Raw genomic sequence first — 17068 nt, 5'->3', positions numbered from 1 at the left:
TGTTTGTATTCATGTTTTAATTCATTTTTGTATTGTTTGTTTGATACTTCTCATTGTGGTGTTGTTTACGAAATTGAGAGGACGAAAAGCGAATATCCAGTGCTTTAATCAGGTTGATGGTCACGGAGAGTCCATCTAGGGGAGTTGGAAAACCCTGATTTCAAACCAATGGTGCACAGGAGCTCCAGAATCCTAAGGGAGCCAATGGTGTATGGACCAATCGTCACTCACTGGCTACCATGGGACTACATTTCCTTACCTTGCTCCACTGCTTTGTGGACCAGGCCTCTAGGTCGAAGGCTCTGGGTGTAGCTCCCTAAGTAAACCACCTGTTTCGGTTAGGGTGCCAGGCCATATCCCAGCCCTCATATAAACCGAGTAATTTATGTGGCGCTTATGTATTTGGTGCCTTCTTGTACGAATATTTGTGTTTTAATAGTATTAAATGAACTTTCCATTGCACAAGCTAGTGGCTATTTGAACTCAGTAGATGACTCGTTGGCGTTTACAGCGGACGTTATTGGGTTCAAGTTCCGACTGAGTTCAGCTGATGAGTCTCAAATAGTGTAAAACGCGCGTCCTGAATTCCACTGTTAACCACCACTCATCTTCGCTTTTTCATGTTTTGTTCTTTATTGCTTTCTATTCAGTTATTTTTGTGTGTTCTTGCAAATAACTATGTAGTAATAGCAGCGTGCTCATTGTTTTTTTCCTCATTTGTTTGCATTTATTCACATAATTTATGACAGTAATGTAAATACGTCTTACTCTGTTGACTTTTTTCTTATAGTGAACGGATTCTGTGCGCGTGTGTGTGTTTGATTTACTTCTATTAAGCAATGGTAATTAAGTAAATAATCTTGTTATAAATTGAGACGAATTTCATTCTATTACGATAAGAATTCATTAAATACAGATAATTTAGATCAGTTTTGTTAATTTTCAACTATTAAGTTACATAATTCATTCATAGTTTTTGTTACAATCTTTCTTTGTTGAAGTGAAAGGACTGCAATCGTTCAGTTAGGGGCTATCTGAACAAAGTAGCTAAGCACATAACACTTTGAATGCTTAAAGCGAAATATATTGCGTTCAAGTCTCTGTATGAATATCAACACTGAGTTCCAGCCATATTCAACTGATGAGTTCTGAATAGAATGAAACGCACATCTTGTATTCCACTGTTAACCGCTATTGAACTCTGTTTAAATGTTGAGGAAATAGCCTATTTAAATTCATTTGGTGTTGTTTTATTTGTATCTTCCCATTGTTATTTAGGACTGTAATCGATCAGTCTCATGTTGGCATATGTGGATGCTGTGTGGATTGTCTCGATATAGCCTTAAGTTACAAGCTTTTTAAGCAGAGATGGATAGTGGCTAGCAGTGGAATCCAGTTTGACGTGCGTTTCTTCCTATTTTGGGACTCATCAGCTGGATGTACCTGCATCCCAGAGTTGATGTTCACTCCGGGACTCGAACCCGGTACCGTTCGCTTCAAACGCCATCGCGTTATCCACTTAGCTACTGAGTCGTGATAGCCAACTGCTTGTGCAATCGGGTGAAGTTTAAATTCACTTGATGTTTAATTTAAACATATTCTGTTAGGAATATGTATGATCTCACATGTAATCGATGCATAAAGTTGATAAAGATCATCATCCTGTTGATTTTGTAATTAGTTAATTTTCTAGAATATTATCAATTAAAATGAGGGGTGTGTATACTTGATTTATCATTACCATGATATTCTGGAGATTGTTGAATTCTATTGTAACCATCAATTAATCCAAATTAAAAAGCATTAGATGGCTATTTTATCCGTTTATTGACAAGTCTATATATGAGCAATGATATTTATCCAATTTTTTTTAAAAGTCAACTTATTCAGTAAACCTGAAACAGAATTTTTCAATGGTGATATGGAAGAGAAACATGTGATTCGAAACTAAGATTGTAGTATGATTTTTTTTCGCTTTCAGAGGACAAACTGATGTTGATTTTTCTTAATTGATTGATGGTGTATTAACTAGATAGGGATTGTTGAAATCCAGATGTGCGAATCATCAAACAGTTGTTATTAATTGTTGTGACGGGCGGTGTCCAAAATCTGATACTGATACTTGGTGTCATACGCGCTAACCCCCACCCCTAACTGACTACTTGAGTGAGAACACAAAAGTGAGTGAGAAATATATACATATAATGTCAAAGAATGACTATCATGAGAATTATTCGAAGTTAGAATTATGAACTAAGATCTTTTGGTTCAGTGATTTAAGATTAAAACATTGACCAATAAGCCTGAACATCTTAGGTTTCATCCTTCTAACAGCATTGTGGAACTTCACTTCTGTGAAAAACCTGATACTAGGGACAAAACACTTGACCAATACTTTTAAGTGGCTTTCAATGGTTACTTTTCAGTTGGTATAAATCTATTACAGGAATTAACTTAAACTTATAATGACTTCTCAAGCTAATCTTTTTAAAAAATCGAATCACTAGTTTTGAGGATTAACTAAATAGTCTCTCATTAATTTCTGGTAGATCTTCTATGCCTATATATATCTTATAAGAGTTCAAGGAATTAGAGATATGATTATTTCCACTGACACTATGAATCTGTGTATGCCAGACCATCATTGACAACCTGAACGCATCGGACGATCGTTTCATTGTAGTATAGGACTCCTCAACAGTTCATATCCATCATGGCTAATGCAGGAATAGAACTCAAGACCTTTCGTCTCGCGTGCGAATACTTCAATCAATACGTACGATGCTAAAGAATCCCATACTAGGACGAAATGACCATTCAATGCTTCCAGGTTTTCAATGGTTGTATAACCTTATGCAGTTCATGATTTCAATGAAATTTAATAATCTCTACAGTCTCATACTAGAAAAGATATAATGATTCTGAGGTTTCTAATATTATCATAATTTCGACATTTTTTTGTAGTTGATAAATGTGGCCAGTAATGTCATTAACATTATCATCATTAATCAGCAATAAATATGCTAGATGAGATGCATATGGATATGTAGATAATTAACAAAAGCCAAACATACATACATACATACATACACACACACACACATTAAGACTTACATAAAAATATTGCCATTTAATTTTGGCTCTTATTATTAATCTTTTGCGATCTGTTTCCCCTTTCTTCCTTTCTCGCTCTATCTCTCTGTGTCTCTCACCCTCTCTTCGGTCATTTATCTATTTATCTCTCTCTATATATATATATCTTTATTTTATGGGTCTATTTTTATCTGTTTACATTGGAGTTGGAGAAACAGCGAGATATACGGCAGTCTATATTGTGTTCTTCTATTATTTATTTATTTATTTGCACATGTCTAAAACGACTCCGTTACACAATGATTTAGTCATGTATACATATGTATAGAAAGAGAAATAGTGGTAGAGTAGAATGGATAGATAGATAAATAGATAGATGGGTTTTTTTAATTCCTTTTTTTTCTCCTGTTTAAATTATGGCTTAATATCTATTTTGATAGTGTAGTTGAATTGTAATACAGCTTATAAAGTATAATTAATGTTGATCTGATATTCCCTCCCTCTCTCTCTCTCTCTCTCTCTCTTATGTATTAGGCGTTCTATTGTCAATGTGATGAGTACTATGCATATTATTATTATCAGTAGTAGTAGTAGTAGTAGTAGTAGTAGTATTAATTGTACTACGACTAGGGTTATTAACTGATATTATATACATATGATAATTTATGTTTTAATGCCAATGAGAATCATTTACTGGAATAACAGACAAAAAAAATCAACGAAGCAAACAGGTAGAAGAGATATCATCTAACTTTGTGTCATTGTCATTATCGTTTATAATAATATTAATGATATACATAGTATATAGTAGTATAGTACAATTATCATGTTTGTTTGTTTTTAATTAATGAATACCTATCATTTAATATATTGTTTGCATTGGCTTATGAGCGAATTTATTTTGGTAGTTGATATTGTTTTGTTTTTGTTGTTGTTGTTGTTAAGGTTGATTGTTTATTTATTTATTTTTAATTCTACAATAATTGATTACATTAATTAACTCCCTTTGTCCATCCCTTTTCAAGCTTTCCTTGTTGCTTCTACTCTCTTGATCTTTCTCATATCTATGATATGTTATATTATGCTTGGTTATTATTATTGTTATTCGTCACTTTGATGTTAGAAAGGGAGAAAACTACTCTATGTTTCTTTCAATTCTATATTTGGTTATTTTCCCTGTATTAGTATTTCTATCCTAACGGTTATGGTATTGTTATACCATCGTCAAGATTATTATTATTATTATTATTATTATTATTATTATTACTATTATTCAGTAAAACAACAACAACAACAACATTTAATTCAACATGTACAAATGGCAATAATAGGAATCAGGTAAATAGAACTAGTGAACCTATGAAGAAAAGAAGGAAAGAAGGCAAAAAAAAAACAAGTGAGCGATTGAGGGCATGAGTGTGAGTGAGCAAGCTCATAAGCTTACGAGCGGGCGAGCGAGCGAGCGAGCGAGAGAGAATAAGTGACAGAATAAAAAGTAAATAAATAAACATGAAAAAAACAAACAAACAAATAGTTTAGTAAATAAAAATATAAACAGTTATGAGTCAGTCTATATTATCAAGTAAATAATGATAATTTTAATCAGATACAATATCATTTCCCTATATTCTCTTTTTATTATAGTCAATCTGTATAAGTACTATTATTGTTGTTATGATAGTTAATCATGATGTATTACCACTGGTGGTATTATTACACATGTCTATACGCTCAATGAACATTTTACAATCATATTTAATACATGTATATACATATATACAGTTATGTAGTGAATACACTGATGGATATATTAAATTACATTATGATATTTTGTCGTCTCTATCTTATTTTATGTTGACATGAATTCTATACATACCCTCCCCTAACCCTCTCTCCCCTCCCCCCCAAAAAAGAAAATTAACAATCAGATTGATTATACTTTTTTAACCAGTTTTGTTTTTCTTCTTAATTTTATGAAACTCTTCTGACGGTGATATGAACGTCGATGTTCAGTAGTAATAATCATAATAGTAATAGTAATAGTATAGATAGATAGATAGGTAGATAATGCATATTTATCTTATTAGTAATTGATCATTTCTGATAATTATTTTTGAATGATGGTAATTGTTATTTTCAGTTAATTGTACATGATAAATCTCACACAGAGAGATAATACTGGCTTCTTGTTTTCGGTTGTTTCTTTTTTGGAAAGAATGTATATATATATATATTTATGTGTATATATTCATCAGAATTTGAGAGGCATAATTTATGGATACCTAAATTCTCTTGTCTCTTTTTTGTATCATACATCAAGTTAACGTAATTAATTACCTACAGGTTAAATGATATACATAGAATTCATTTGTTGATTTGTTTTTCTCTACAAAATAATGTGCGATTAAAATAGGAATTGAGAGTGAACTATAGAGATACCCTGGTACGGTGGAGAGTGAGGAGAGTCAACTTTCCCTCTCCAAATGATCTCACATGACCATGTGCCTACAAACACTGCTAAGGAAGTCCTACTCACTGCCTTCCCGCATCAAGGGTTTTGTTTACGAAATTGAGAAAACGAAAAGCGAATATTCTGTGCTTTAACCGGGTTGGTGGATACGGAGAGTCCATTTAGGGGAGTTGGAAAACTCTGCCCCCAAACCAATGGTGTACATGGGCTCCAGTATCCTGAAGGAACAAATGGCGTATGAACCAATCGTCGCTCACCGACTACCACGGGACTACATCTCCTTACATTGCTCCACTGCTTTGTGGATCAGGCTTCTAGGTCAAAGGCTCTGAGTGGAGCCCCTCAAGTAAACCACCTGTTTCGGTTCGGGCACCCGGGCAGTATCCTAGCCCTCTCGTAAATCGAATAATTTATGTGGCACATATCTGTTTGGTGCCTTCTTGTACCAATGTTTATGGGTTTAAATAAATAATAAATAGAGATGATAATTAACCTTTTTGTGACTTTTTCTCTCCAAAATGTACATCATGATTAAGATGAGTGATTTTTTAAAAGAATATTTTGTCATTTTTTAAAATGAAAATTATCGTTCAAATTATGCAAAATCTTTGCATACGGTCAAGCTGTTTAGCTAATAATATTTCTTCTACTCTGTGAAATGGACCAAGTTGGTTGTGTCATTGACTCACTGATATTATGTTGGGATTTAGATCTCTCTGTATCGCAAAGTGATTGAAGTGGAAAATTTGAACTGTTACATTTTAATTCGGTGGCGTAATAGTATTATGTTCATATTATGTCTATGGACTTTTGATGACGAACTGATCCTTGTTAAATAGTGATTGAAAATCAGGAAATATTGAACCACGGAACAATTCTCAGAGTTCTAGTGGAAAGTCTTGATCATTTGGTTTCAATCTTATCGTGTATGAGAGGTAGTTATCCATCAATAGGATTGAAAGATATCGTTAATCGATCTAATTCAGAAATGTAAACCACAGGATTATAACTCCAGTGATCAAACGGTTACTCATTCTTTATGAGACCTGGATTCGATAACCTTGGAGTCACTTATACACATTCCTGAGGAGTATCATACTGGGACGAAATGTCTGTTTAGTGTTTCCTAGTTTTCAGTAATTGCCTCAATAAAATGAATTCATGCCGTAAATCCTAGAATGTAACAATACCTCCAAACTTCTTGCAATATATTTAAGTTTCAACTTAGCAGAGTAATTATCTGGTAATTTTTTATATTTTTAATCATACATCTGGTTTCATCTTCATAATAATTGTTATCTGTAATTCCTTAATAATCTAGTCTTCTTTTTATACAAATTATCCTTTCAAGCATTTCATATTCTCTTAATCTCTATTTCAATCAACTCTCGGTTCCTAGATGTTGTAATTTTGTGTTTTGTGACGGTGGAGAAGATTTGTAGCTCAGGTGGATGATTTTGGTGGAGTTTTGTTCTCCGAGCTGGATGGTTTGTGTAAATACATTTTATGAAATGAAGTGGCTGTTACCAATATTATTGTCATGAGCTTGGTTTTTTTTTTTTACCTAACTCTATCTATTCGGTAGTGTTCTTGACTTCATCAATATTTGTGTCATTCACCGACCAGATTTGAAAATTTGTTTCGTTTGCAGTTCATATTTAAATTCTACTTATAGAATAATTATGTATTTTTAGTATAGACGGTTTGTAGAAATTTCTGACTTTAGTAGTTTACATTATGGACATTGATTTTGGTTAAGTAACCATTTGAAATCATGAAACACTAGACAGTTGTATCCTCTCAGCATGAAATTTCTCAACACTGCGTTCCCATCAGTTCACAGTGTATTGAGCCCAGAGCATGCAAGTTTCCCGACTAGCGCCTAACCATTAGATCAGTATGGTATTTAATCATGAATGTGTGTTCATCTTATTTAACTGAAGTAAAACTGATACTTACTAGGTTTTCAACTAATAGACTCCGTATTTAAGCTGGACCCTGCCTAGTTCAGTTTTGACAGTTCGATATTATTATTACTGCTATTATTATTATTAGTAGTAGTGGTGACGATACTTACTTTAATGCAAACAATCTGACTTGAAACCGGGTTATATAACCGTTGCCTAATTCATACTGACAAACGAACAAGAAGTAACACAATTTAGAGCTGCCGTGCTATTTGAAATTCCAATTCCTCATTTTCTCTCATTGTTTTTGTTTTTCTTTATTTCATCATTTATTGTTATTATTTTAATTGATTACAGACTACTCAGTTCCCATCATGTGTTCCTAATCCGTTTGGATTTATACCATTTTATGATTCATTCAGATGTGGTGCAGCGGCTGCTGCTGCGGCAGCGGCGGCGGCTGCCGCAGCAGCAGCTTTTTCCCAAAAATCTCCACATGAAACAACTGTTCAACATGATGGTGACATTTTAAAGTTCGATTCAAAATATCCAACAAACAGTCGAAATCATACTACGATGGGCAATTTTGATATAAGTTTAGAAAATTGTAAAAACTATAAGAATTCAATTGATAGCAGGAATGATAATGCTTGTACTACCAATATATCTGGTATTTCTACTAATTCTGTTAATACCGTTACTTGTGTAAATGAGAATAAATCCAATAAATTATCATTATCATCATCACTATACACTAATGCTTATCAGACACATCCTTCATCATCATATAATCAACAATGTATTCGTCACTCGAAAGATTTATCCTTTAATAATATGAATATGTTCAATTACCCACGTGACATAGAATCAACAGTTGGACTTTCAGTACGAGAGCATAGTCAGTCACCATTGCCGACATCTCGTAAGTGTGGTTATTACTATTATTATCATTATGGCCATTTTCAAGTAACTCGGTATTGATATTCGTAACATGCTGGGGTTATGTGGGAGAGTGAGGCTTTAATGGTTAATTTACTTGACTTTTAACTACTAAGTCGTAAGCTGTCAAATGTTCGCTTCATCAGTCTATCATAATCAACATAGAGCATGGCACATATGTGAATTGATCCAAGTTGCCATATTATATTAGCAGGATGAGATGGAAATCAGAAGAAAGATAGGGAATGTGACTGAAATAATTTAGTTGTAATGATAACAAAAGGGACACGACATTGAGAATATGGTTCGAAAAAACGAAGTAATACGGCACGTATGAAGAAATATTTGGACTCAATACCTAGAGGAAGATAAAAAGTGAGTACATCTGAGTTACTGTAACTAATTCTTAACCATGTCAGTTAACATCTCCAACCACTGATTTTGGTCATCAAACAAACCCCGTTCAGGTAGTATCGAGCTTCTTCTGTAGTTCAGCCGAACAGTCAGTAAATTCATGAAATACTTCATTTACTTCTTAATTTAGAACAACTAAATAGTATAAGAATAGTTTAAATACCACAAAATGGCTCAACGTCCATTGTATAAAGGGATGCATTCTTACTAAGTAGTTTAACTACGCTTCAAAACTATCTATTCATACCTGAAATTTTATAATAGTATTCTCTGAGTACTAGTGTTAGCGGGATATAGATTGAATTAAAGCATGTTCCGTGCAGGACTGTGTTAGGGTAAGCTGAATAACTATTTCTTAACCAATCCGCGCTAGTGGATACTTAGAGAATATTCTAGAATCTTCTTATGTAAAAATTATAAATGTACTAACGTTTTTCTTATTGTGATTCCTACTTCCATCCACCTTTGTTATTTGAATTATAATTACATTCTTGTACAACCGTGTTCTGATTTGGTGACTTATCGACTGAAGTAGTGTCCAAGATTACTAAGCAATAAGAGTAGCTGGGTCGTAATAAGAGAAATTATAATACAAGTATACTGATCAACTTGTATAACTAACACTAAAAGTCATAATTTACACATGGAATTTACAGCTGATGCTTAAGGTTTCCACCACTAGCTGACATCAACTAAGATGCCAAAACTTTAGTTAACCAAATGGATGAGTGAATTTCGCGCCAAAATCCATGACCTATCATCTTATATCTGATTGATTTGTCCATAAATTATAGTCTCGTCGTTATTATCATATCTTAGTATTCACGATTAAATTCCATTTCCTACAAACGATTGACTGATTGATGTATATAAATTAGGATTTGATTTGACTGAACACTCAAAAATTATTTATCATTATTGTGATTTTTGTTCTTTCATCCTTGTTTTTGTAGTAATTTTGTGTGTAATTCAATAATTGAATTCATGAGTCAATTGAAGCTAGACCAATATGAAAAACCTGAAAGCACTGGATGGCCATTTCATTCTAGTATGAGACTTTTCAGCAATGAGAATCCACGATCCCGCCCTGCGAGATTCCAATCCAGTACCTATCAGTCTCGCTTGCGAACGCTTAACCTGTAGACGGTGGCGTGATTTCGTGGATTGGTTGAAGTTAGACATTAACATCTTTGGGTGCCGGCTTAATGGTCTAAAGGTTAAGCGGGGAGGGATCGTGGATGCACACTGCTGAGGAGTCCCATATTAGGATGAAACGGCCGTTTAGTGTTTCCAGGTTTTCCATGGTGGTTTAATGAATTCAATTATTAAATTACTGTAATCTCCATAAAACCCCTCTCTGATTATAATTTTGTTTGTATCTTCTTTTTTTTTTAAAAAGTAACATGATGTACTCCTTATTAAGTTATACATCACATATCATGTTCTTTATTTCTGTTATCTATGTGTATACCTTGTAAATGAACTTGGAACTAATATTAACTATGAGAAACATTTTTTGTTGTTAAAAAATCCACTTACCTATACTGAAAATGACGCATAGACTTATGTTGTCCAAAATCGGTGTCTATCAAAAGATGTTTTAATTTATACGAGAATCAAATGAAACGATAGTCGAAAGCAACTATCACTAGTAGGTTCTATACTCTTTCCAGTAGAAATAATGATTCAACAAAAGTTTACATGTATACATTTTCACTGTATACAGTTTAAACCGTATGATAATAATAATAATAATAATAATAATAATAATAATAATAAAAGCTGTTGTCTCACTTGAAGTATTTGGTTGAGATAATTAATTGATCAATGTTAGACTACCATCGAAAACTTGGAAGCACTGGACGGCCGTTTCGTCCGAGTATCGGAATCCTCAGTGGTACCCATCCACGATCCCGCACACGTGATTTGAACCCAAGACCTTCGGCCTTGCGCGCGAACGCTTAACCTCTAGACCGCTTAGTCGGCATCTAACAGTGTTAATCTCTAACTTCAACCAAACCACGAAATCATGCAACCATCTTCCATTGTCTGAGTTAGATATCTGTCTCTATCTGATGAGGATTGTCTCCACTGGTCACTTTTGAGGAGTCTCATACTAAGATGAAATGGCCGTTCAGTGCTTCCAGGTTTCCGATGGTAATTTGACATCGTTCGATTCATGATCTCAATAAAAAAAACTCAACAATCTCCACAACTCCATACTGACAATCACTTAAATTAGTTGTCCAACTTGAGACAACATTAACTGATGTGATACGAAATCACTTTGGACGGTTTTGTCATTAAGTTTTCTTAGTTCAAATTTCTTTATTAATTTTTCTAATGAATTAATATTGTATTTTCTTTCTGGTTTTTTTTTTACCTGTAAGGGTTTAATTAAATTCACTTATAACTAAGAATTTCAACGAAATCATAAATAGTGTAATGGATTCAGTTTAAACAGTAGTACCCATTAATTGATAATGATTAGTCTATAGAGAGAGAATCAGAAAAAAAGGAGTATTTGAACAGCTTCTTTATTTCTGTTGTTGTTGTTGTCGTCGTCCATATTTGGAACTTTCCAATAGTGATCACTTGCGATCCAATTGGAAATCAAACCATAGGAACCTTTAGATATTTCATAAGAAAAGTAGAGAAAAGAATCTCCCCCCCAAATATATTTACATTACGTAGTTATAAGTTAATATACAATAGTTTTGACGAATCAGTCAAGTTTATTTAATTAACTACGAACGTAAGTTGATTGTTTAAACTTTATGGAAGATAAGAAAAGATTTACTTTAGTTATTCAATCATTGAAAATTAGTTCATTTAACTGCTATATCCTACTTTCATTTATAATGTATTAATTATCAATCGAAATCCTCTGGTTTATTAACCTTAAAACACTAATGTCACTAATTTCAATCTTATACTAAGGTATAACTAATTATCATTTATATCTCTTAGTATTTTTCTTATTTCCAAATCTTACAATCTATTTACTTTATGCTTACATTATTAAAGGTTATCATTCATTTGACAATCCAATCGATTCACCTAAATTTTTAAATACATTACACACTAGTCGTTTATTAGAAGGATATGGGCAAATATCTTCATCATCATCACCACCACCACTATCATCAACATCAACATCAACATCACTACCTAATGGATCTATTCAACATGATTCATCTCCTTCAACATCGTCGAATTTCTATGCTGTTGCAGCTTGTGCAGCAGCAGCGGCAGTTGTAGCCGCAGCAGTAGCATCTTGGAGTGGTACAAGTTCACCAAAAACATCCAATAAATCTCAACAATATTTCACATCCTCTAATAGTCATCAAAGTTCACCATGTCCTTCTATTAGTAATAATAATAATAATAATAATAATAATACATTATTTCCATTAAGTCCATCTGGATCAATTAATAAATCAGCTCTTTTCAATCATTTACAATCGGTGAAATCACCGAATAGTATTGGCGGTATGGTACCATCACCGAAAGCAAATAGTAGCAATTTGACTACTTCATCATTATCTCCAGCTGCATTATATCATAGATGTGAAAATAATAATAGTAATAATAATAATACGAATAATAATAACAACTACAGTAGTAGTCGAGCGTCTACTTCAACTAACTCTACCGCTGCTAGTCCTTATTCTCCTAGGTAAGTTGTGTTCATAATGAATTTGAAAAAGCGAAACAAATCAAAACGAGATCTTAGTCTACTTTTCTTGCTAAAATGAGGCTTTTTCTTCATGTTTAATGTTTATGCTGTCTTAACTGTTAGTTATGTTTTGCTAGTAATAACATTAAATATAACTGGTATTTGTTGTATGAAATGAATATCTGACTGTAATACAAAAACAAAACACAATAAAAGCTATAAATTATATATTGATATTGACTCTGTTTGCAATTGGTAGTTGAGGCTTAATCAGTCGGATACTGTTAGAGGTATGAGTGTGATTATCACTTTTCGGTTACCGTCAAGGTGAGAGAAAACTATTCTTCTTGAGGAAGTTGGAAAGGAAATTGGTAATCTCGATAACCTAGGACTGTTACTATAGATCTAAAGGAAAATCTATTTGAAACAGGTTGCACACACTCCGTTTTTGTGATAAGTTCATCTTTCTAGTGCAATCAATACCTCATGTAATAGGATACAATTTAGCTGATAATTTACTACTTCTATTCCATTAAGAATAATTTGTTATTTCTCGAAATATAAGTGATACACTAGTTTTGATAATTCTGTTATAAAGGAACATTAAAAATGAATAAATTGAGTTCCACTATTATTCTATTATTATTATTATTATTATTATTATTATTATAGATTATGTAAAGGTCATTGGTTGTAGTATTTATACCCATTTTTCCTTTATTCATTGATTCATTTATTAACTTAGTATGTTTGCTGCCGCCGCAGCCGCTGCACATATGCAGTTATTATCCGCAGCAGCAGCCGCTGCTACGTTCAATTCAAATTTGTCATCATCATCGTCATCGTCTTCAGTACATACAGCTCCATCAACACCATGTATAACAACTTCATTGAATAATGAATTCACATTTGAAGATTCTATCAGAGAAATGAAATCAGTATCAACATCTTCATCATCGTCAGTTATTTCTTTATCGGATTTATCACCAACTGTACAATTCGGTTCTTTGTCGACATCTTCGTTATCATCAATTCAAAATAGAGATAATAACAGTAATAATAATAGTAATGATAATAATAATTCAGCATCAAACAGTCTTTGGAGACGTCAGCAAACTGCAGCAGCGGTAGTAGCCGCTGTAGCTGCGAGTGCTATGATTGGTAATTCAACATCTTCAGAATTATCATCTGTTTCTGCTGTTGCCAGAGGTGATAATGATAGTATTAGTGGTCGTAGTGGAGTAGGAAGAAGAAGAAGAAACACTAATATACATAATACATTAGATCGAACTAATTCTCCTGGACTATGGTCTAGTCGAAATCATCTGTTTAGTTCAAGGTAAGAGATTCTTATATTGTTGCGTTTATATTCTTCTACACTTTGATGATAATTATATTTGTTTAAATTAAAACAGAGTTACATTTCTCATATATAATGGAGCTGTCAAGTGTATAGTGATGAAGTTTAACATGGAGTTTTGATTAAAGTAGAGAAATCAAGAACAATAGGCTTTTATCTGATAAGATGGTTTTGATGTGAGAAACTTGGACAAACTGGATTTATTTTTAATTGTTTGAAAACATTTGTATTTTCTTATAGCTAATATTCAGAACTGAATTTTGATCAATCACTGTGGATAACATGTTGAATTTTGAAACAACTCTCCCTGATCTTGAGTCTTAACGTGAACATGAATACATTTAATTACAAGCACATTCAACTGACAATTCTAAACTAGGATGAAACACATATCTTGCGTTTCACTGCCAATTACTATCTAAACATATATATGTATATATCGATAGTTAAGGTCATGAGTCAATTGAGGCCAGACCACCATGGAAAACCTGAAAGCACTGGATGGCCGTTTCGTCCTATTGTGGCACTCCTTAACAGTGCACATCCACGATCTCGCCTCACGAGATTCGAACGCGGGACCTATCAGTCTTGCGCGCGAATGCCTGACCTCTAGACCACTGAGCCGGCCGGCATCCAATGGTGTTAATGTGTAACTTCAACTAATCCACGAAATTGAGCCACACATACGCTATTATCTTCAATAAGTTACTATCTCACAACAGACCTAGTTGAACTCCACTGGTCACTGCTTCTCACTAGAATTCCAGGAAATACCTCTTGAAGCCAGTCACTAATGAGTATATGTTGTTTGATATCAGAAGGGTTCAAATCTCTTGAGGCGGGATCGTGGATGTGCATCACCTGAGGAGTCCCACAATAAGACGAAACGACCATCCAGTGCTTTCAGGTTTTCCATGGTGACTCATGATCTCAACTATTGAAATTACTACAATATCCACAAGAAACCCCTTCCGATGTATTCATATATCTTCTTAAATAACTCTTAGATCATACTACTTTCTTTTTATTCAGTAATATAATATTGTTAAAAATGTTTACTTGATCAAAAAAGCAATTCATCTAAAAAGACTACATCATGATATTATCTCTCATTGAGAAATGATTCTCATTTTCAATTTTCTGTATCATTTTTGTTTTCGTCAACTATTCTCCTTTTCATTTTCTCTTAATTCTGTTCAGTTTGGAATTCGTGTGTGTACGACAGAGATGGAGGAAAAGAATGGATGTTTTTGTTTTTGAGTCGGGAAAAATCTTATATATATATATATATATTGGCGTATGTATGTATGTATGTATGTATGTGTGTAGTTTACTAATGAATTGGTTAGCCTATAGATTTAAGTTTCTATGACAAATTTCGAATAGATTATTTTATTAATAGGATATAAATAATGGTGACTATGAAATTGATGAATTAATAATCTAAATTAGACAAGATGTCTTTATTTTTTCCCCTATTTACCATAAATATTCGTTTCCGTTTTTTATATCAATGTACATACTTGTGTGTGTGTGCATAGGTGCGTGCGTGCGTGCGTGCGTATGTATCCGCATGTATTTGTGTTTGTTGTAGTCGACTTTTTTTTCATTCAATTAAGCATAGATTTTAAATGTATTGTTTCGATGCCTTCTTTCCTCTGTTTTTTTTTCTTTGAAATATTTTCGTAGACTTTCTTTGTTTTTAATCTTTTCACCATTCCACCCCCTTCTCTATTTGTTACACACATACACACACGATTACCAAAACAAACAACGAGTACATTGTGGGAGCCATATAGTTTATTCCCTACCATATGTATATGTACGTACATGAACTGTATACCATATAGACTAATCTATTTAATGAGGCTTGACATTAAAGACAGTCGTCTTACAGAAGTTGTTCTGTTCCTACCGTCGCCGTTGTCGTTTTCTATCAATTTATTATTCATTTTTAACAATTTATTTATTTGTTTTATCCATTCATTTGTGTGTGTGTGGGGGGGAGGGGGCGCATGAGTGATATATTACCATAGATCACTGGTAAAAAGTGAATTAATAGATTATTGAGATGAGACAGGTGGCAAATTTATTATTTGATGGATAGCATTCAATTTAACGATTGAGAAATGGAAAAAGAAAGATGGGATGGGGAAGTGTGTGTATATGGGAAGAAACTGGCGAAAAAGGGAAAGATCAGTTATCTATTGTTGTAATTGTAATTGTTTTGTTTTCAAAATGATAATGATTATAGAAAGTTTGAAGGCAACTTGGTTGATAGCCTGTCAATAAATAAAATCCCTTTGTTTTTCTAAAACTTGATTTATCAGCGTGAAAATAATAAATATAATTTATGTCTATTGTATCTCTGTGCGTATGTGTTTATCCGTTTTGATTGAATACCATCTCTGTAAAGAGTGACTCGTGTTAATTGTTATTGTTTGGTTGACAGCTATAGGAATGGCAATGAAACAGTTCTGACTTTATTTATCTCCTAACTATAAATGTCATTGACAGAGATGTACACTTTAGACTGAGAGATAGTATTAGTTATCCTATGACTATTATAATTGTCAGCACAAAGTTGTGGAGATTGTTGATCGCGAAGCGATCTAAGTTAGGCAACCATTGAAAACCTGAAAGCACTGAACGGTCGTTTGCAAGCAACATTGAAAGTTTCGAGTTCGATTTTCAGACGTGTAGTCGTTTATGTGCACTGTTGAGGCTTCCCACAATACTAGAACGAAACGGTCTCCCACTACTTCTAAGTTTTAAATATCTGTGTAACGTAGATCGGTTCGTGATCTTAATAGTACTATCGTTTCAGTCTATAAATTATATCTATCATCATATAGAAGGAAACTGATCTTCTGCTAAGTACATGTTTATGTAATCCACTCTGAAACACACTAATTATGTACGCACAATTGTATTGGAAGGAGGCTAATGCTAACATAATACCTGGTTACCTAAAGTAGATTGATTGGATTTGAACCCGTAGTTTCTTAACCGTAACCCGTCTACTTTATGTAAGTGAACGGATTCCCATAGATGAATGTGTATGTCCAGGTTATACTGTTATCGTTAGAATGTGATGTTTTTCGTTTTAAACGAGATACCTTCCTAAGACAATATGCCAAGACTTTTAGTTATATCATAATGTTTCTCAATAATAACAATATTGCTGCCTGGTCGTTTTACAAAGT

General features: G+C 33.3%; 1 protein-coding gene across 1 annotated transcript in view; it reads left to right on the top strand.

Moving 5' to 3' along the window:
* MS3_00008350 (uncharacterized protein) overlaps positions 1 to 17068 on the top strand; it is a 141083-nt gene that overhangs the window by 112514 nt on the left and 11501 nt on the right. The window contains exons 4-6 of the mRNA XM_051216712.1: positions 7828 to 8392; positions 11851 to 12502; positions 13248 to 13841. Coding sequence (XP_051065303.1) covers positions 7828 to 8392; positions 11851 to 12502; positions 13248 to 13841 — 1811 coding nt within the window. The remainder of the gene's footprint in view (positions 1 to 7827; positions 8393 to 11850; positions 12503 to 13247; positions 13842 to 17068) is intronic.

The sequence above is a fragment of the Schistosoma haematobium genome, chromosome 6 (assembly GCF_000699445.3).
Source record: "Schistosoma haematobium chromosome 6, whole genome shotgun sequence".
Taxonomy (NCBI): Eukaryota; Metazoa; Platyhelminthes; class Trematoda; order Strigeidida; family Schistosomatidae; genus Schistosoma; species Schistosoma haematobium.
Note: the sequence above shows the minus strand (reverse complement) of the source record. Positions and strands in the feature narration are given on the sequence as shown.